The 22,421-nt window shown below is 42.7% G+C and overlaps 1 protein-coding gene across 1 annotated transcript in view; it reads right to left on the reverse strand.

Moving 5' to 3' along the window:
* The window catches only part of LOC144697119 (A disintegrin and metalloproteinase with thrombospondin motifs 19-like), a 538,939-nt gene that overhangs the window by 497,529 nt on the left and 18,989 nt on the right, over nucleotides 1–22,421 (reverse strand). Inside the window, exons 4-7 of the mRNA XM_078568954.1 lie at nucleotides 22,096–22,268; nucleotides 20,650–20,733; nucleotides 15,659–15,816; nucleotides 7,787–7,830 (exon numbers count right to left, since the gene is read on the reverse strand). Of these exons, the coding sequence (XP_078425080.1) occupies nucleotides 7,787–7,830; nucleotides 15,659–15,816; nucleotides 20,650–20,733; nucleotides 22,096–22,268 (459 nt within the window). The remainder of the gene's footprint in view (nucleotides 1–7,786; nucleotides 7,831–15,658; nucleotides 15,817–20,649; nucleotides 20,734–22,095; nucleotides 22,269–22,421) is intronic.

Raw genomic sequence — 22,421 nt, forward strand, 5'->3', positions numbered from 1 at the left:
GCTGACCTCACCAAACGCTGTCTCTGTTGCCGCTTCGGGCCTGCCCCAGAAAGCAATAGCACAGGCTACCTCAGATTTTGGTAGCCCATGCCTGCCTCCTTGTAATGAAAAGACAGTGGCCGGGCACTGCCAGAATGGAGGCAAGATCACAGTCAGGAAATTTCCCAACTCTCAATTCCCACTTTGAAGACAAAAATCTGGCCCAGAAACTACGAACGTGAAGTGCAAACTCTATGTTTCCGCTGTGTTTCTAGCAGCAAAGCATTTTGTCTCCGGATTAAAAGGCTGTGGATTGAAGATACTCCAGAGACCTGAAAACTCGTCCACCACCTTAAACATTCATTTCCTCCGCTACATGTACAGATACTGCACTGCTTACCATCTACAAGACTTCTTCAAGGGCACCACAAACTCATGACCTCTACCATCTAGAAAAACAAGGGCAAAAGATACATGAAACCCCATCACCTACAAGTCATACACCGCCATTTAGAAACATATCACCATTCCTTCAGCATCGCTGGGTCAAAATCCTGGAAATCCTTTACTATTGTAACTGAGGGAGCGCTTTCACCATGTGGATTGCAGCCGTTCAAGAAGGTGGCTCAAGGCCAATTAGTTTTGGACCATAAATGCAATCCTTGGCAGCGATGCTCAGGTCCCACGAATGGATAAAAGCTAGGCTGACATTTCAATAAGTGATCCATTAGCAGATAATTAGGCCTGAATTTTCGCCAGGACATACAGCCTCCCTGTGGCGGCAAAAATGGCAGACGAGCCCGAAAATCCTAAGTACCACCCCTAAACACAGCACTTCCTATTATCGGGTCGGGGGGGGGGAATGAAGTTGGACCGGGGTTCACGCAGCTGCCTCCAGCACAGTGGGATTCTGGTAGGCCAGGAGTGTGAAACCTGAAGTGTGCAGATTAGACCAGGTAAGAGCTGATCTGAACTTGGTGGATTCATTTGGATAGCCAGGGTACCCTTTTGGAGAGGTAAGATACCCCTTTAGATCTGGTCCCAGCACACTTTTAGGGAGGTAAGGTGCCCTTTGGAGTAGATCAGGTGTCCTTTGGGGTCGGTCATGTGCCCTTTGGAATTGTTAAAATTAGGCATAAGTGTACATAAAACATGCATAAACCCATTATTGTCAACTGATTGGACCTGTCAACAGACCTGTCAAAATCAACTGTCAAAACTGTCAGAAGCACCTGTAAAAGAGTTCCGTCAAGAGGACCTGTCAAAAGCAACCTGTGAAAGGGAGATGTCAAGGCATTTAAAATACCTGCCTTTAAATTTTTTGAAGTGTTTAAAAAAAAATTCTGGCTATGGGTAAATGGGCATAAGTTGGCATGGAGGTCCATAGGTTGGCACAGATGGTGCATGGGGAATGTGAAAGGTGAGGGATGGGGAATGTTTTATACTTCATTGTTTTTTTTTTCTCAATCTTTCAAACAGTGCCAGTGCACAGAGGCAGGCCTTCCGGCCAGCCTGCCTCCACACCCGACAGCCTCCGCGCTCATTCCGGGGGCAGCCGGCCTGATTTCTAATTCAGCCAGGCCCGCCCCCACCACCCAAACAAAAATCTCAACTTCCGGGTCCCTTTTTCCTGGGTTGGGTTCGCCAAGCTGGAAAACATACCGACTCTGCGCTCCCGACCTGGGAATGAAAATCCAGGCCTCAGTCTTTCAGGTGCAATATTAAACAAAGGCCCTGTTTATCCTCTCGTGGGCATAAAAGCTCGCATAGCACTATCTGAAAACGAGTGGGGGAACTCTTCTGAAGCCCTGTTCAATACTTATTTCCTCAAACATCATCATAAAACAGGTCATTTGTAAATGTACGTAAAACACGCATAAACTCATTATTGTCAGCTCATTGTGGGGCCTTGCTATGTGCAAATTGGCTGTTGCATTTTCCTGTATTACGACATTTCAAAAGTACTTCACTGGTTCAAAATGGTTTTGGGATGTCCCAAGGATATCAAAGGCATGATTTAAATGCAAAGTCCGTTTTTTCTTCCTTGGTGTATATTTCACAAAATAAATTTCAACAATCATAAATGTCATTTTGAAATCTTTGTCTTTCCATAGAAAATACCTCGCCTCACACATAAAATATCAAGTATATTACAGACTTACATATTACAAGATCACAGTGTACTAATTCAGGGACTCTGGAGAGCTTTGTAATGACTTAGATATATTAGTTTCTTTTAATACCTGTACTACATTACTCTGAAGCTGATTTGTAGTTCAGCAGATTTAATGCAAGACCAGCTATTAAAAGTTTCAAGAAATCACGTTGAAAGTCTGCTGTCTAGCCTTAACGAGCTCAAGCGAGTCCCAGGGGCCTGCTAACTTAAGGTGCTAGAAAACTACAGTTGAACTGTGAGTCATGCAACTCTGTACAATATAGCTCAGGCATGTTCTTCTACGTGTTACAACCTTTTATTCATTTTCTTAAAGCATTCATCATTGTTAGAAAACCAGAAGGCTATTTTCCGTTACCCAATTAATTCAACTAGCAAGTACCTTTTATTATTAACGCAACAGGACCCCATATTTCTCGACTATCACTAATAGAGATGATGGTTTTGAACTTTCTATGGAAGCAATCCAAGCAGTTAAAATTGGGATTACAATTGGTGCTAACTCCACCAGGGTTGATAGGGTCAAGAGGAGGGTATCTAACTTCCATACAACAGGTGGGTACAAGTGCTAATATGGGCAGTCAACGGTTGAATGTAGGCTGAAAATGTTGCATCTGCCCACCAGTGGGGGACAGGAAGCTGCCCAATTCCATGACTCCAGTCACTTCTAAGGCAGCCAAATACCTTCAGTGGTCGAGGTTTGGCTCTGTTCATACCTAAATGGCATCATAGTGAGATGATAAACTTAAAAATGAAAACTGGAAAAGGTTGTCATGTGCTTTTATTTAGGGCTTATTAAAAAAAAATATTGGCCAGACATTCCAGTGTCCAGATCTGGCTGACCTCTGTGGGTATTGCCCGGGAGATTTGAACTTCCAATGGACAATTCCCCTGATCGCCAGGGCCCTCTATGAATGTCTCTGACTCAGAGTTAGAGTCAGAAACTTCGGACTGTTCCATGGGATTTATCTGGATAGTTACCCAGGAAATGTTAGACAGAAAAATCATAGTCTAACTCCTGGGCAACTGCAGAACTGAACCAGCACTGCACCCACCTCGACTCCCCGCTCCATCCCCACCTGACCACCCCTTGACTCGACTACTCCCCCGCACCAACCCAACCAGATTACCCATCCCCCACCCCCGCCAACCTGACTGAACCCCTGATCTGACCACCCCTCCCACCAGACCAGGCTACCCACCAACGCGACCAACCCTTCACCCAACTGCTGCCCTACCTACCTACCTCACCCACCTACCCCCCCTACCTATTCAGTCATTCATCCACTCGCCCATACACTAACATTAATAAGCTCACCCATTCACTAACATTCACAATGGATCTTAGATCTTGCCATCTGCCAGCTAGTGCCAAAAAAAGGGTGTGTCTCTTGTCTTACCCCAATGCTACAGCACTGCAATGGAGTTCTCCAAGGGACACTGCGCTCCACATTTCTGGAGAAACCAAGTTCTGAAGACCCTTCAAGAAATGCAGAGCAGCATCAAGGATTGCAGCTCTGTGGAGATCCAGGACAGGCCTTCAACTCATGCTCTGTGATAGTGATGTCAAGCCAGCAGGTGAGATTCAGGTGAACATGATAGGAAGGCGTAACCGGGAACACATGCTGGTGGTGGGGTGGGGGGGATGTGGTGCCTGGTGCAACTGCGCAAAGCCCAAGGACAAGAGGGACAGAGGTTTTATAGCTCATTCTTCAATCTACAGTCAGACTGGTGGTGTCTGCTTTCTCCCACAGTGACAGAGGATTTCCTTTGAGCCCTGCAGACTGTTCTGAATACTTCCTATAGTTTTGTGCATGTTTACATTTACTGACTTTTTCAAATCCTGATATCTGACCCCCAAGCACTTTGATCCTTTACCTAAGTAGCATGTCTAAGATTTCAACTTTTGTACACCATGAATTCATGGGCATTTCTTCTGAATGATCTGAAATGATTGCATATTTTGACAAGTGACAGAAAAGATTCCAACAAATGCAGCAACACATGTACGGATAATCTGAGAATAATCAAATTTAAGGCACCAACATCTGAGCATTATTCTGGGATTGTGGTCAGCAGCCTTTAGTCCTTTACCATGCCATAAGCATGAACTACCCACTAGGTTCCTCCATGCAGCCTAAAGGGCTGGAAAATGACATCATTGATATTGATGACTGCCAAAGACTCACTATAAAAGGCAGCAATCCATTTAACGAAGAGAGGCCCAAAGCCAAAATGCTGGAGGGCTCAAAATAAGTAACTCCACGCCACACCATTCTCTGCAGGTATTCTCTACATCCAAGTGTATTGTGCCAGCAGAAAAGCCAAGCACTGCCAAATCCTGAACAAACCACAAAATGACCTGCTGTTGCATGCTGAAAAACTTTTATTTGGTGAAACATAGCTAATCAAGAGGAATAAGTTTAGATCATAGCTTCATTAATATGGCTGTCATCAACTTTGGCAAAATTTTACAATTTGTACCTTAAGGGAAACCATGGAGTGATTGGAACTTCCTCATGCACCTCGAGGCACTCTGAAGTTATAATATTGTAGTCAGCAGAAAATACACACTCATGTCTTGATTCCTACACTTTGAAATATAAAGTTCCTGACTTACCTTGTACCTTGCTCTGATGGCAGTGATGCCTCGCTGTTTCATGGATGTTGGAATCTGTCATCAGATTCACAAGTTAGGAAGCATCAAGAGGTGAAGATAATGCAACTGTCCTGTAACTGGCACGACAACATGAAAGCATCTTCTTCCTTGTTTGGTAATTAGCTGAAGCTATATGGACGCATTCACCAACCCCCCCCCCCCACTCAAATACCTTGCCAGTCCAAGCACAGCCAGGCTATGCACAAAATTCTACAGGGAGGACATCTAATCTTGAGGATTTACTTAAAGCCATAATTAATATCACTTGTGTAATCTCCCTTCAGTGACAGATTTATCCAGCTCTCAACATTCTTTTCCATTTGATGATAGAGGATTAAGGTTGTCTCGGAAACTATCCATATCCTCATTTGTTGGATTATACAAGGTTGAATAAGACTTTAAAAACTTGCACCCTTTTACTTTGATGATACAAGCTATAGCCGTTACTTTGTTCTCACGGGCCACATGGGCCATTAGTTTCACTGTCTGTCTCTTCCTTCAGAATATTATACTTCAAATTTAAATATGAGTAACTTAATCTTGCTAGTAACTAATGTTTGGTATTTTTGGGAGGTTAGTTATTTAACTATTTCTGGGTTGATGGTTGGAGAACAGGAGTACTATGAATATCATGAACTAGAAATTTGATGGTGCTACAAACCATTATTCAGCTGCAAAATGGATGCCTAAGTTCCCAAAATGGCAGGCAGAGTGTGCATGCTCATCACTTTTTGGAACTGTGCTACCTTCTATATGGTTAAAGGCAGCAAGAGGTGTACAAGGTTTAAGCCTGAAACATTTGTTTGAGACACTCATCCTAAAACTGAACTGTCATGAAGGTAGCAAGAAAATGTGGTCTGCATGCGACCTAACTGATGGTCCATAAAGGGAATACCAAAGACCATCACTTAAAAAAATATTTATCCAATTCTGGAGCCAGAGTGCAGGAGTTCTAACTGTCTCTACTACAATGCCAAGGACTGTTATTGGTTCTCAATTAGACCTTCTTGATCATCTCTCCTCTTCTTCACCATTCATTTACCCCTCTCCCAATCACCCATTCCCTGCCAAACATTTCTTTCCTTTGCAGGTCCTACTTTCAGGCCACTGCCAGCAACACAGCAGACCAAAATCTAATGTTGGTTCTTTGTCAAGCTGCCTGGGGATGCCCAGCAGTCATCCACAGCTCACTTGTCTCATTCAAATGAGACCCAAGGCCCAATATGAGGTAGGACTTAGGCCAACTTGTTCCAGTGCAGAGATCATTTCTTGTGGCTAGTTCACCTTGACAAGCCATCAGGAACTTTTTTATAGGCTGCAGTTTTTGAATACCATAAATTGATTTATTGCTAACTCTACTTAACAGTGCCAAAATAGAAAAAAACCTTGATCATTCAACATCAACTGTTGTAGAAAGCAATTAGGTAATCTGATTTTGTGTTATTAGTGTAAAACAGGTAATAGTGAATCTACAGCTCATTTACATCCCTTCCAATTTTCAAATCAATGGAAATAAAAATGATCAGAGGTGTAAAACAGATGATAGCGAATCAACAGTCAAAAAGTCACACAAAGTCAAAATTTACCTCATTGAGTCTAATTTTTCTCACTCCAAGCATTATGAGATAAGACTACAAACTTCAGTTCCATTTAGAAGTTGTTTAATCTGCTGCCCCAAACTATCAGCAAATCTGCAGTTCAAGATACACCACACAACTACTTTTGTATTAATAGTTTAAACAAAAATGTCTCAAACAGAGTGGGCCAGGGCAGTTGCACATGAATGCCTATTTCACAAATGAACAGTTCAGATTGGGGCCAACAGCTGAAGGTGTTTAGAAATTTGTGTAACCAACTGAGAGGTTTCCAATATGAAGGACAAAAATGACACCCTTTTCCATTTTGTTCTAACCCAACATTCCTCATGCCAATTAATAAAAAACAATCAATAAAGCATTTCTGGGCACTGACTATTGTAGTTTATAATCACGTCTGCTGTCATATCCAGAGAACTTACGGTTAGTGACAGTCACATGTGACTAGCTTTCTTAAATTTCAGAGGTTGGATAGTTAAACATTGCATTAAATTGATATCAATTAACAGTAAGATTCCTTGACACTTAATGCCCACAGTTAAATACATAACAGAGGTTTCAATATGCCATTGTAAATTATACTGTTGTATTAATTGTACTTCTAGTTTCAACACTGTGAGCTGGTCTATTATCATCAGCTTTACATTATAATAAACCCTTTTGCTGCCCAGATTGTACATATGCAACTCTTCAAAGCATCAATTTATACTGAGTACATACCAACTATCAAAACAAGTCCAATAAGAAAATTTTACAGCTATGCACCTATTTTCTGATATTTCTCTCTGTTGCACAAGGTAGATGGGAATGTCAGATAGCTTTCTCCATCAAGGAGAATTTATAATGCATACATAGTGCACATGGATAATCTCGGGAAGGTAGCCAGAGTTTCTATTTGATTTACATATTGTGGCTGAAAAAATACTTTATCATACAGGAAATATTCAAATATGACTTTGACCACTTCTTACACACAAAAAAACCAATTAAACTTTGGCTCAATTAAAGCAATCATTCCAATTAAAATATCCATCACTGGTGGATCACATTTGAACAAGGGGATCATAAAGACTCCTGTTCCCAGTCATATTGTTGCATGTAAGTTTAAGATGTGTGTTTTTTTACCATTAATAATTCTAAATCAGAATAAAGTTACATTTGGCAAAATAGCAAGCAACAAAGGGCAAAAATTTCCTTAGAAAACCTGTTGTTCATAAATGTAGTTATGGTTTGACTACACCTAGCATTCAACAGAAATCTTCATCCTATGTATCAAATGTTTTGTATTTATGGAACAGCAATTTCACAATTTTAAGTTCAAAGTTAAAACTGCATTGCATGCCTGTTACATGCTCAATATGGTGACATATTTATACTTACCAACAGTGTCACAGGGCTCATCTTTCTGTACACAAAAATCCTTCCTAAAAAAAGAAAAAAAAGTTACAAACATATTTTTGAAAATCTATCAAGGAAAAAGTATCAATAATTGCTTCAGGATTACTTGAGATTCTAATTATTACAATCTAACAGACTATCATTTACTCATCAGTGTACCAGTGTTCAAGGCCTCATCAAGGAAGCCAAGCTTCTCTATTATTTACATGTTTAAAAAAAATCAGTAGAAACAAGGGCATAGGTCAATCAGCCCCTCAAACCTGTTCTGCCATCCTATTTGACCATGGCTAATCCGTATCTCAATATCACTTGCCATCTTTTTTCCATACACCTTACCCTTATCTAAAAAATAATCTTTTGAACACAGTCCTGAAAATTTTAATTGATCCAGTACAGCAGCACACAAGTTTAAAACACTGAAAGAGGCCATTTAGTTCATCATCTATGCCAGTTCCTTGCGAGATCAATCACACTACATTGCTCAAGTTAAAGCAAAATACTGCAGATGCTGGAGATCTTAAATAAAAACAAAAAGCACTGGAAAAACTTAGCAGGTCTGGCAGCATCTGTGGAGAGGGAATTAAAGTTAATGTTTCGAATCCAATAAGACTCTTCTTCCGAAGAAGAATTATATTAGACTCAAAACGTTAGCTCGATCTGTTTCTCTCTCCACCAATGCTGCCAGACCTAAGTTTTCCAGCACTTTCTGTTTTTACTCCATTATATTGCTCCCTCTCCAAGCCCTGTATCTTCCAATGCTTCAAATACTCATCCATTTTCCCCATAAAGGGTGCATTGCTCTCTCCTTCAATGATTCCCTGGGCCAAAGAATTCCATGCTCGAATAACTCTCTAAAAGATAGCTTTTAACCTATCTCTTATCTCGCACACCTTTCTCTTAATATCACCAATTCCCAAACCAGAGTAAATACTCTTTCCCTAATCTGTTTAAACTCTTCATAATTTTGAAACCCTTTATTTAATCTTCTTTTAGCCTTTTCTGCTCCAGTAAAACTTGGTCCCATTTTTTTCAACTTTGTCCCCTGAATCTACACTGTACACACACTTTGCTTTAATGTCCTTTCTATAATGAGATACTTAGAAATGTTGCCTAACCATTCCAGGAAATCATTACTCCTATGCTCTTAGCTTTAAAAAAAAATGGCTTTATGAGGTGGAAATTAGTCTGAGCCCAGTTTTCAGGCTGAGTCTTTGGACCAAGACATCAGTTAGAATTTTAACCCCATCTCCATCCCACAACACCGTCAGTGGGCTGGGAGGGGGAGGCTGGTGTAAACAAAAGGGATAAACAAAGAGGAATTCACATCCAGCAAATTATTCATGTTACTGATTCAAGTAAACTTCAGAAAGTTTAAATAGTAGATTAAAACAAAGTAACTGGAGAGTAAAAATTCCTTTTCCCACAGGAAAGAATTTTTCTGCCCTAAGTTAAACAAGTAGAAACAATCTTGCTGTTACAGCAATTAACAAGAGATTGTACCCAAACTCACAACGGCAATAATTGGTTACAGAGGATTTAACAGTGGTGGCGAGAGATGATATTCTGCAGGGCTCAAGGTCAGAATCTATCTAGAAAGAACAGAGGTACCATTGACTATAAGGTGTTTTCCATAGTAGAAGTAAGTAGAAAGGATATAGAGGAACAAATCTGCAGGAAAGTTACAAAGCAGTGCAAAAGCTATAAATTAGTGATAATGGGGGGCTTTAGTTATCCAGATATAGACTGGGATCATAAAAGTTGAAAACGCAGAGATGGAGAAGGGTTTCTGAAGTTTGTCCTGGGGAATTTCTTTGATCAGTATGTTTCTGGCTCAACGAGGAATGAGGCATTGCTGAATCTGGTTCTGGGGGATGAGATGGATACAGTAGATCAAGTGTCAGATGAGAAACATTCAGAGAACAGTGATCATAATATCCTATGGTATAGGTTAGCTGTGGAGAAGGGCAAGAAGCAACCTGGAGTAAAAATACTTAATTGGAGGAGGGCAATTTTAATGAGGTAGGGTTGGATCGGTCACAGAAAAAATGGAATCAGAAGTTGGCAGGCAAAACTGTAATGGAACAATGAATTGCCTTTAAAGAGGGGATAGTTTGGGTACAGTTGATGTGCATTCTCATGAGGGGAAAATTATGGCAACCAATGCCAGAGCTCTCTGGATGATGAAAGAGATAAAGTGTAAGATGAAGAAGTAAAGGGGCGCATATGACAGATGTCAGGTTGATAATACAAGTGAAAACCAAGCTGAATATAGAAGTTCAGAGAGGAAGTGAAAAAGGAAATAGGAGAGGCAAGGAGAGAGTATGAGGAGACTGGTAACATAAAAATAAACCAAAAGTAGCAACAGGTATTAAGAGCAGGGGTGGAGACAATTAGGGACCAAAAAAAGGGAATCTGTGCATGGAGGCAGAGAATATGGCAGAGGTACTAAATGAATACTTTGCACTTGTCTTCACCAAGGAAGCTGCTGCCAAAGTAATTATGAATGAGGATGGCCTAAAAATTGATAAGGAGGTATTAGAAAGTTGTTAAGCAGATGAGATGCACCAGAGGATGCCAAGGGAAGTAACGATAGAAATTGAGGTGGTACTGCCATAATCTTCCAATCCTCCTTAGATAAGGAAGTGGTGCCAAGCACAAGAGAATTGCAAATGTTACAAGCGTTTTTGAAAAGGGGTGTAGGAAAAATCCAGCAACTACAGGCCAGTCATTTTAACTTCAGTGGTGAGAAAGCTTTTAGAAATGATAATCCTGGACAAAATTAACACAGTCACTTGGACAAGTTTGCATTAATTAAGGAAAACCAGCACAGGCTTGTTAAAGGCAAAGGCAAACCTGCTGACGAGAGCGGTGCTGTTGTCTGGTGTACTGACCTCTACCTTGCCATTTCAACACACCACCCTGCTCTCATGCTCACATGTCCGTCCTTGGCCTGCTGCAATGTTCCAGTGAAGCTCAACGAAAACTGGAGGAACAGCACCTCATCTTCCGACTAGGTACTTTACAGCCTTCCGGACTTAACATTGAGTTCAACAACTTCAGGCCACGAGCTCTCTCCTCCATCCTCACCGCTTTTTGATACCCTTTTTTCAAACGTTTATTTTTTAATTTTTATATATATATTTCCCACATATTTTTATAACTATTTTAGACATTTATTTCCATTTTATTTCAATGTTTTATCCCCACTTTTTAGCCTATTTCGATCTATTTTCCCCACACCGTCCCCTCCCCCCGCTCCCCCCCGCCCCCACCCCCCCCTCCCCCACCACTAGAGCCAGCTGTCACTTGCTCATTCTGCTTTCTACTCTTAATGTCACCATTAGCACCTCCTTTAGCTAGTATCACCACCATCAACACCCCTTCGACCTTTTGTGTGTGACATCTTTTACAATCTTGCCTTTGCCTCCACCTAACACTGGCCTTCTCTCCAGCTTCATCTGTCCCACCCCCCTTAAACAGTATATATTTCACGATATTTTTACTTCTCTTTAGTTCTGAAGAAGAATCATATGGACTTGAAATGTTAACTCTGTTTTTCTCTCCACAGATGCTGTCAGACCTGCTGAGATTTTCCAGCACTCTTTGTTTTTGTTTCAGGTTTCCAGCATCTGCAGTATTTCGCCGTTATCTAAAGGCAAATCATGTTTGACTAACTTAATTGAATTTTAGGGCCAGTTAGCTCAGTTGGTTAGAGACTGATGCTTAATAATACTGGTAACACGGGTTCAATCCCCATACCATGTGAGGCATTTTTTGGCACCTGCCTTTTCTACTTGCCCCATCGTGATATCGTCAAGTCATGATTAACAACTCTTGGACAATGAGGATGCTACATGAAGAGCAAGAGATTGAGTTTTTTTTTAAATGAAGCAACAGAAAAGATTGATGAGCATAACACATTGATGTGGTGTACCTGGACTCAAAGACAGTTGATAAATTGCCACAAAATTAATGTTCATGGAATAAATGGTGAAATGGCAGCAGGAATACAACATTGGCTGAGTGACAGGAAACTGGTGAACAGGTTTTTCAAACTGGAGGAAAGTATACAGTGGGGTTTCACAGAGGTCAGTACTAAGACCACTTCTTTTCTGAAACAGTATTAATGATCTCGATTTGGTGTACAGAGCACAATTTCAAAATTTGCAAATGACATAAAACTGTGAACTGTGAGGGGGCTAGTGAGCAGTGAAAATAGACAGGCCGGTGGGGAATAGGTGGACCTGTGGCAGATGAAATTTAATGCAGAGAATTATGAAGAATGAGGAGAGGCAATATAAAATAAAGGCACACTTCTAAAGGTGGTGGAAGAACAGAAAGACCCTGGGGGTGTATGTGTACAAATTATTAAGGGCAGAATATTTCCCTCGTCGGGTGGGCGGGCGCCCAACCTGAACGAGTGTTAAAATAGTGTGCGATGGCGTCGGGCTAGTGTCCTGATGTCATCGCGCAGTCTCGCAATATTTTGCTCACAGGCGGGCTACAATTAAGAGGCCTATTAAGGCCCTTAAACAAATAATGAAATCAAATTTTTTGCTGCCTGTCCAACCGTTTGTTTGGTGGGTGGGCCAATAGGCCAGGTAGCCTTTGCATTTTTAACAAAATCTCATCCACGGGTGGGATGAGGTTTCGGACAGTAAATTAAAAAAATTTTTAGAACTCATTTTTAATATGTCCCTGCTCATGTAACAGAGTCACATGAGGGGACATGCTGTCCTTATTTTTGAAATATTTCCTTTTAATGTTAAAAATCTTCTGCTCCCTGAGGCAGGTCTGTACCTTCAGGGAGCTTTCACTGAGCGAGACTGGCAGGTGCAGAAGCAGGCTGGGCAGGAGGTCTGCCTCTGTGCTCCAGGTCTTTCAGTTACTTAAAATAAGATTAAAACAAAAAACAATCCTGCAGCCCCCGCCCATCTCACACTCCCCATCCGTACCAATGTACACAACTTCATGCCCCCCCCCCAACCAACCCAATGGCTTATCAGACCCCCATGCCTACCCATGCCACTCTACCCACACCCCATGGCCCTTCATACCTCCTATGCCAACCCATGCCCCCACCCACCACCTGTTGCCTTTACCCCCTCCATGCCAACTTACCTAGTATCCCTTGACACTTCCTTTACAGTTTGACAGTTCCTTGACAGCTCCAATGAGTTTATGCACATTTTACATACAATCTTATTTACTTTCAACAATCCCAAAGGGTGCTTTAGCTCTCCCAAAGGTGCACCTGAACCATATCCAAAGGGGTACCTTTCCTCTCCAAAGGGGTACCCCGGCTATCCAAGCAAATCCACCAAGTTCAGCCTTCCTCTTACCTGTTCTAATCTGCACATGTCGGGTTTCACACTTGTGGCCACTTCAGTGCAGCCTGCTGGTGAATTAGATGGCCATCTGCCTCTAACCCCAACCCAACTCCAGTCCCGCCCCTGTGAAAATAGGAAATGCTGTGTTCGGGGCGGGACTTCGGATTTGCAGCCATTGCAGGGATTTTCATCACAACAGAGAGCCTCTCCATCATAGTGAAAATCTGGGCCACAGAGCACAAAAGCATGGAAGTTATGATGAGGCTTTATAAGAGTGTGATTTGGCTTCAACTGGAGTATTGCATCCAGTTCTGGATACCTTGCTTTAGATAGGATGTGAAGATATCAGATAGGATGCAGAAAACATTTGCTGGAATGGTTCCAGAGATAAGGCACTTCAGTTACATCAATAGATTGGAGAAGCTGGGGCTGTTCTCCTTGGAGAAGAGAAAGGGGAGATAAGATTTGATCGAGGTGTTCAAAATCATGAGGGATCTATACACAGTAGGTAGAGAGAAATGGTTCCCATTGACAGAAGGGTTGAGAAATAAAGGACATCAATTTAAGGTCATTGGTAAACGAACCAACGCCAACATGAGGAAAAACATTTTCTCGTAGTGCGTTGTTAGGAGATTAAATGCACTGCCTGAGAGCATTGTGGAGGCAGATTCAATCATGGCTTTCAAAAGGGAAATGGGTAAGCATCTGAAAAGAAAACAAAATTGCAGGGCTATGAGGGACCGTCAGGGAAGTGTGACAGTGTCTCATGAGCTGGGACATGTCGATGCATTTTAATAAAAATTTTTATTCAATTTATAAACACTTCAGAAAACCTCATCCCACCCGTGGATGAGGTTTCATGATAAATGAGAAGGTTGCCTGGGCTCTTCACCTGCCCACCAACCTTAAGGTTGGACAGCCCAGAAAACCTTGGAAAATAACAGGCAATTAAAGGCCCATATTAAGGGCAATTTAGAGGAGCCACTAGCATCTTGCAATGGCAGAGTGGGCCCACACCGTGTGCAATGGTCAGCAGCTTCATGGAGGCGGTTTTGAAGCAGCAGCCAATCAGTGGTGGAGGCTTCTTAGCCCAGTGATGCAGCTGCATGAAGGAAAGGTCACCCGAGGCTCAAAGGCTCCCTTAGAGGGCATCCCCTTCCATTCCATGGATCCTGTCGCCGTCAGTAATTCAACATTTTTAAATTATACTGATCCTTCCAATGATGCTCCATTTTGAGGAACTGTCATGTCCTCCGGGCCGCCTCAGCAACACCCACCTATCCTGGTGGGGGCTGCCAAGGCTTCAGAGTTGCCAGCCCTCTGATTGGGCCAGCATCTACATCCCGCCCGCCTAGTCTAATAAGACAGCGAGCTTGGAGTTGGCCAATTAAGATGACTGCCTCCAGGAATAGTGCTGAGTCAGCCTGGATCCATGCAAATGTTGGATCAGACCCCCATTAAAGTCCCAACATCAAGGTTTGAAGCCTGCAGTAAAATCCAGTCCACTGCCTTTGGTTCCCTCTCCACAGTCTGTTCCTTGGTGTCATATTTGACCTCAAGATTAGGCCTAGGCCACATATCTGCTCTATCACTAAGACTGTCTACTTCTACCTATTTAACATCACCCTTGATCAAGCTCATCTGTTGCTGAAACGCTTGCTCATGCCTTTGTTACTTCTAAATTTGACTATTCCAACACACTTCAGACTGAACTCCCACACACTTCTTCCACAAACTTGACATCAGCCAAAACTCTGATGCCCGTAACCTCCCTCGTGCCAGATCCTGTTCACTTGTCATCCCCGTGCTTGCCGACCTACATTGGCTCCTAGTCAAACGATACATTGATTTTTAAAATTCTCATCTTTGTTTTCAAATACCTCCATGGCCTGACTCCTCTCAATCTCTGTAATCTCCTCCAGCCCCACAACCCTCAAAGATATCTGCTTTCATCTAATCCTGGCCTCTTGAGCATCTTTGATTTTAAATGCTAAACCACTGGTGGCCATGCCTTCAGTTGCCTAGGCCCCAGGATCCAGAATTTTCTTGCTACACCTCTCCATTTCTTTATGTCTCTTTCCTCCTTTAAGATGCTCCTTAACACCTTTGACCACGTTTTTGGCCATCTGCTCTAATATTTCCTGAAGTGGCTTGGTGTCTAATTATGCCTGATAGCACTCCTATGAAGCAACTTGTAATGCTTTATTACATTAAAATAACTATATAGAAGTGTTGTAATTAGGTTTTCATATTTTTTGGAACTATTTTAAGAGGATCTTTTCAATGGTGATCTATTCAAAAGATACTCAGGGCACCAAGTTAAAATGAAGTAACGGTTAACTCTTAATTGCTATTTTTTAAAATTTATCTTTCATGGGGTGTGGGCATGGCTGGCTAGGCCAGCATTTATTGCCCATCCCCAACTGTCCTCAAGAAGGCGGAGGTGGTGAGCAGCCTTCTTTAACCATTACAGTCCATGTGGTGTAGGTACACTCACAGTGTTGTTAGAGGGGAAAGTTCTCACCTTGTTATCAGGATGGCTGCATCAACAGCAGGCAAATCTTCCCTCCAACTACGAGACGTATCACTATGGAAATAATTCTTCCTCCCAAATTCTTCATGTTGCCATTTACAAAAACTTTCCAGCATCTTTTCCCCATGGTGACCTATATAAAGGTCTTCCTACAAAGTAAAAAAAGTAATTAATTTTACTCACATGTGTCTTAAATGGGATCAGCAATACCGGAGATGATAAACTGGAACATTTGTCTTTAGTGGTACAATAAACACATTTAGGTTACGTCAAGTCTGGATAATCCTATGATATCTGAACCGGTATGCCTCAATTTCACCTTCAAAAGGACATTCCACTGGATGTTACTTTTGCAACCAGCAGTGACACTCAAAACATTTGCAAAGAAATTTGTTCATTATAACAACAGTTCTTTAAATCCCCATTCAATGGCATTCCATCCCTCCCATACCTTCCTTCTCATGGCACACCCATCCCACTCATATCATGCACATCTCTGAATCCATCCCTCCCACACAGTCAGGACCATCTGAAGTTTGCGATTTAAATTGCATTTTCGGATGGTTCCCAGTTCAGGGCAATTGCCCAACGGAAGTTTGCACTTCCCGGGCAATTGCCATGCAATCCTTACCTGGGAATTTCCGGGCCTGGTGGTTGGGGGGTCCCCCAGTGCATCTTTTGGGTACTCCCCAGTTACACTGCCATGGAGCTTGGAAGTTACGGCCCAATAAATATTTCACCTCTGGGCTTTTAAATGTTGCTGCTAAGGAAATAAACCACTTCCATGAGCAATCTACTATATTCAGAGGCAAAGGGGAAATTTTAGCATTATTTGAACAAACAGTAAAATTTTTAAGTACATACTTCTGCTTGGGTTCTCTTGGTACTGTTTATTTTTGTAGGAGTGCAGGGCATGAATGGCCACACACATTGTTAAAGCAGCCACCTTCCTCCTCCCAGCCACCCATTATAAAACTCCACTATTCATACTGTTTCACAGCTGTCTGATGCAGGAGAGTTGACTGTACACTGAAAGTTACTCTTTAATATGAATGAAGGTGAGTGTGGAGGGTGCTGAGTGCAATATAAACACGCCTGTGGGGTGTATTGTGGGTGGAGTGTGCTGCAGTACAACATACTAGGCAGAAATTTTCACTTGGCGGGCGGTCGCACACCCAACCCACTCGAGCGTGAAATGATGCTCGTTGACATCGGCCGAGCGTGCCGACGTCAACGTGTAGTCGCATGACAGTTCGGTCGGCGGGCGTGCGCCGGAGCCTGCAGTGCGCCTGCCAACAATTAAAAGGCCTGTTAAGGCCATTAAGTAATCAATTAAGCTAAGATTTTCGCTGCCCGTCCAACCTAATGGTTGGCGGGCAGGTGAAAAGGCCAAGCGGCCTTTGAATTTTTTTGGAAACCTCATCCATGAGCGGGATGAGGTTTCCAAAAGCAAATAAAAGTTAAAAAATACTTTTTTTTTCATTGAAAACATGTCCCTGCTCATGTGACAGAGTCACATGAGGGGACATGTTTCATTATATTTTTGTTTTTTTCATTTTTTTCCCCCATTTCTCTTCATTTCCCTGAGGCAGCTCTGTGCCTCAGGGAGATTACGAAGCGCGCACTCGCACGCATGCCAAGGTCGAGCTCACCCAACTCGCATTCCTCCCCCCCGCCTGCACAGGCAGCGCTGAGCGCTGTTGCTCGCATTTCACGCTGGGTGGGCCTTAATTAGCCCACCAGCATGAAATCGCAGTGTGGTGCCAATCACAAGCGGCAATTGGCTTCTCGATCACACCCGCCGAGCTGGCTTGCCAAGGGCAAAATTCTGCCCACTGTGTCACAGGTGGTAGAATAAACTTCTGAGGCACAAAATTGATAAGCGTTGCACAGAGTCCAGTGGTGCTACCAAGTTCTACCTGGTTTTCTGAAGGCAGATTGCAATTTCAGGTACTACCTTCCTTCTTTAGGAATATGCAGCACGATCAGGAAGATGATTCAGAGGCTGCAGAGAGGGGAAAGCTCTATGCCATTCTCTTTGTCAAGCTGGAGCTGGACTCCTCCATGCTCCTCGGCAGTGACAGACAGGCCAGCTAATGCACCCAGCATGTCAGCATTGGCGCCCATTCAGCAGTGTCCTGTTTCACCAAGATCCTCATCGGAGTCCCCTATAATAGGAGGTGTCTACCATCTTGCCCTTCAGTGAACTGCTAAATGAATTAGCGTTTCACCCTGGCTTGCTGGCTTGGTTGCAGCCCACCTATGCCCAGTGACACGCCATATGCCGATCCCAACTCTTGAGTTAGCCTCCAAGGTAGGTGCAGTGCCAGTATCTGAGCTGGTGGCTTCACGTGTAAGATTAAGGCAGGGGGACTTCCTCATCAGTGCTGTGCTGGACTCCTCCTGGGGTTCCTGTGGTCAGGCAGCCGCCATGCCTGAAAGTAGGAACTCAGAAAAGGAAAGTTGGTGTGAGGAAAGGGCAGCTGAGGTGGGAAGCAAGAGGTCCATGGTCACACCAGCTGCAGCTTGTCCATCATGCCAGATAGTAGGATGAGGATGTTTAGAAGCAGTGTAAAGCAGGAAGATGTCATTACCCTCAGCGATGTCAAATGCTACAGCAACTGGCCCCTTGGTGCTGAGAGTCCTCACCTTTGGAGAACTCAGGTAATGCAGGTGTCCTTGTCCGCCATGAGCTCTGTGCTGCTCCCTTCTATTGTGTGCTACCTTGTCCTGCAAGAGAGGGAAGAATATCAATGGTTGTCTAGCACTGTGTTTGAGTGATGTGTCTGCCATAGCTGGAGGCATGTAGAGGTGGGTGTGAGGTTGGCAGCATTGATAGTGTGTGAGGTGGAGTTTCTAGATGTTAGGTACGACTCCTGAGTTCCAGGGAGTGCTGTTGGGTGAGCACTGGGGGTGTTATGCATTGAGTAACAAGATATGTTGATGTTGTGACGAGTAGGATGTCATGTGAAGATCATGCAAGTCTTTAGGTCCAAACTTTGGGAGTTGTCCTTCTGGGCTACCTGCTCCAACACCCTTTTGAAGGTAGTCCTCAAGCATCACCTGGTCCCTCATGGAACCTTAAGCGTCTCTCTTCCTGCCCGCCTGCACCAGTAATGCCTCCAGTATCCATCAGTCTGGATCCCTCTTTCTGTCCTGATGTTCAGTTCACAAGAATGCAGCAGTTTGCAAGAGGCAGCTTACCTTTAAGGAAGAGCCAGCTGCCTGTATCACATGGTCTGCAACAATGCTGATGGACCCACCTGTGTCCATAGCTCGGTGGCAGCATTAGGAAGGAGAAACAGCACTGAGGGTACAGCAGCTAGCGCCAAAATCCTTCAGTTGAAGTGGGGAGATGAATTTTGAGCCTCATCCATCTCAATCTGAACAGGCGTCAGCTGCTCACAAATTGCAGCCCCCATGCCCAATAATCAGGGCAAGTGAATTTTATGTCCCTGACACCTTGTGCAAATGTGAAGAGAGAGGACATATATATTTGTAATGTCATAATCTTTGTGTTGCTGCACATGGGGGAGAATATGGCTTCACTTGAATATTGTACTTTCTCTTAAGACTTTCAACTTGGTAAAGTAAAAATTTTGGTTAACTGAAATAGCAGAAAAGTTGAAAATTTCACAGAGTGCAGATAACTAATAGAAATCTGTTTTTTAAATAGGAAATGACTAAGTACAAGATAAATGAATTTTTTGTCTCTTTTACATGACTCTGGCATTAGCAGCACATGGAAAATGGCATTAAGCATGGACTCAAATACCAGCACCAAAGTTGTTTTATCAGTCAGGCTACATAAAAGTCTGCACAAGAATCAAAGTGAATAAAGCAATAATCGCAATTTATTCTATTACTCCTGCTCCAATCAACTGACAACTAAATGGAATCAAGAAAGAAAAATAGAATGACAGGGGGAATATTTTCTTGCCAATATGCTAGGAGTGGGTCAGGTGAGGAAGTGTAGGGTTTGGTCCGAATCCAAAGGGAGTCCAATTCCCAAATTTGGGGCAGTAGGGGACTGTGGAGGTAGGTTGTTCATGCGGTAGGTCGGGTCTAATGGTGGTGTAGCCTGAAGGGTCAGGCTTCTGATCCTCTTGACCCACAAGGAGTGTTGTGAAGGCACATGCCTTTTCCTCAAGGCCAGTTAAATCTGCAAAGGTTCAACCTGGGGCATCCGGCCATATTAACATATTTAAAATGGCAAGCTGCCACCTGGTAGTGGGTTGAATGCCTGCCAACATTCCCTCTAAGATGCACGGCCTTGTAACAGTCAAGAACATACTGTGCAGGACACAACAGACTGCATACAAGAAGAAGTCCCTTTAAATGCAGCCGCACGGTAATCTTCAAGGGACTACACAGTATAAAAAAATAGGGTGTGCACAACAAAGGGAAATCAGACGGAGCACTGCTACCCCTGCCCCCTTGTCCCACCTCAGTAAAACCCAGGTGTCAGCAGGTTGGAGCCAGATTACTGATGCGCTCAGAAATTTTATTCATTTTGTTTCCCTCCCCCACCACACCCAATCCTATCCATTCACTTTTGTTAATATTTCACCTATGTATCTCATTCTACATCAATGAGCAGTTCTTACACAACATAAAAATAATTTAGTGCTGTCACAAATCAGGAATGAAATTAACCTGTATATGATAAACAGAAAAGAATGAGAGTATGCAAAGGTCTCTTACATCCTTGAACAATAGTCATAAGTCAAGGGCTTCTAACATCAATAGTAGCTAACAGAGAGGTACACATCTTGAACCTGTTCTGGAGAATATACTATATGAGCAGACATGCATGGACAAGCAGCGCAGGAGACACACTAAGATATCAGCAGGTTTAAATTATGGGACAGCTGCTGTGCATTTTTTTTTACGGCTCACATTTCAAGCCCCTGTACCGTATGATCTTACACAATATGACACTTCATTTCTTACACTCCACAATTAATTGATATTATTCTTACCGGTGTTTCATGAAGCAGAACAAGTTTTGTCACTCGTAGGTTCATTTGTATGCCAAGACTTTTGTGCTGGAACAGATTGAAAACCTAGAAAAAATAGTTTGGACCAAAAAAAAGTGCTTGAAGCAGATGCACAGATATCTAGAAACATTAATCACTGTGGCAGCTGAAATGAACACTACTACTGGAATTTGACAAAAAAGAATGTTGATGAAAATATCCCAGTCGTCAGATATCACTTAAGAGAATGAGGTGTCAATATTTTAAAATTACATGGGCATATTAGCTTCCACCCTTTCACATTAGCCCACAAACTATACCTAGTCTATATCCTGTGTTTTTTTTTATTATTCATACACAGGATGTGACATCACTGGCAAGGCCAGCATTTATCGTTAATCCATAATTGCCCTGGTGAAGTTGGCAGTCAGCCACCTTCTTGAACCATTACAATCTTTATGGTGTAGGTACGTTCATGGTGCTTAAGGGACCTCCATGAATTTGACCCAGCGATGATGAAGGAATGGCAATATATTTCAGGTCAGAATAGTGTATGACTTGGAGGGGAGCTTGTTAGTGGTGGTGTTCCCATGTGCCTGCTGCCCTTGTCCTTCTAGGCAGTCGAGGTTGTGGGTTTGGAAGGTACTATCAAAGAAGCCTCAGCTTGTTGCTGCAGTACATGTAGTAGATGGTACACACAGCAGCTACATTACTTCGGGAGGGGAGGGAGTGAACATTTATGGTATTGGATGGGATGCCAATCAAGAGGGCTGTATCATCCTGGATTATAGAGTTTCTTGAGTGTTGTTGGAGCTGCACTCATCCAGACAAGTGGGGAATATTCCATCAAACTTTGAACTTGTGTCCTGTAGATGATGGGAAGGTTTTGGGAAGTCAGGAGATGAGTCGGATATAGTTACCTCCTTCAGTAACACACATTCCTGATGAAGATGCACACTCAAAGAATTAACTTACTTTTCTCTATCAAATACTGATGGTTCTGCTGGACATTTTCTATTCCACTTTGGAAAGGCCACAAAATGTAGAACTTACCAGTCCAGCACACAAACCCGCCCCCAAAAGATGTGACATGTGAGCCACAAGCTCTCTTCATAAAAAGGGACCAAGAAACCACAGCCAAACCTTGGAAATTTTTGAGTTCTGAGTGATATCTGAGGCCTAAATCCAGATGGGAATCACTCATAGCAGGTAGCCAGTGCACCTCTTTGCATTTGCCGTATCAGCCCATAACTGTTACGCTAAGCTGGTAATGAGGAAATCTCTGGGAAGAAAGCCACCTCCCCAAACAAAATCCGTCAGAATTGGTGTACAGCCTCTGAAGTGGACAGAGTTGCCAATTCAAACAAGGCCCATGAGAAGCTAGGGAGAAAGCTGGGACACGGCAGGATTGTGTCAGAAGTCCTTAATCTTGAGTTAATTTATTCTTACCATATTCATGACGGTCAGTATGAACCTCCTGACAGCATCAGCTCCATGATAGTTGACCATTGCTGTATCAGCAACGACAAGAGTCTCCACATTATAGTCATGAGATAATTTATATGTGTATCTTCTTCCTCTTCCTCTGTCCATTTGTTTTCTATTTTTTGATTTTCTTTTATCTATGAAAAGAAAATGAAAAATTGTTGATAACATATCGTGCCAACAACAAATAAAGTTATTCAGTATTGATTTAGAAACTAAGATAAAAGCAAAAAACTGCGGATGCTGAAAATCCAAAACAAAAATAAAAATACCTGGAAAAACTCAGCAGA

This window comes from Cetorhinus maximus, chromosome 2 (genome assembly GCF_964194155.1).
Source record: "Cetorhinus maximus chromosome 2, sCetMax3.hap1.1, whole genome shotgun sequence".
In the NCBI taxonomy this organism is placed as follows: domain Eukaryota; kingdom Metazoa; phylum Chordata; class Chondrichthyes; order Lamniformes; family Cetorhinidae; genus Cetorhinus; species Cetorhinus maximus.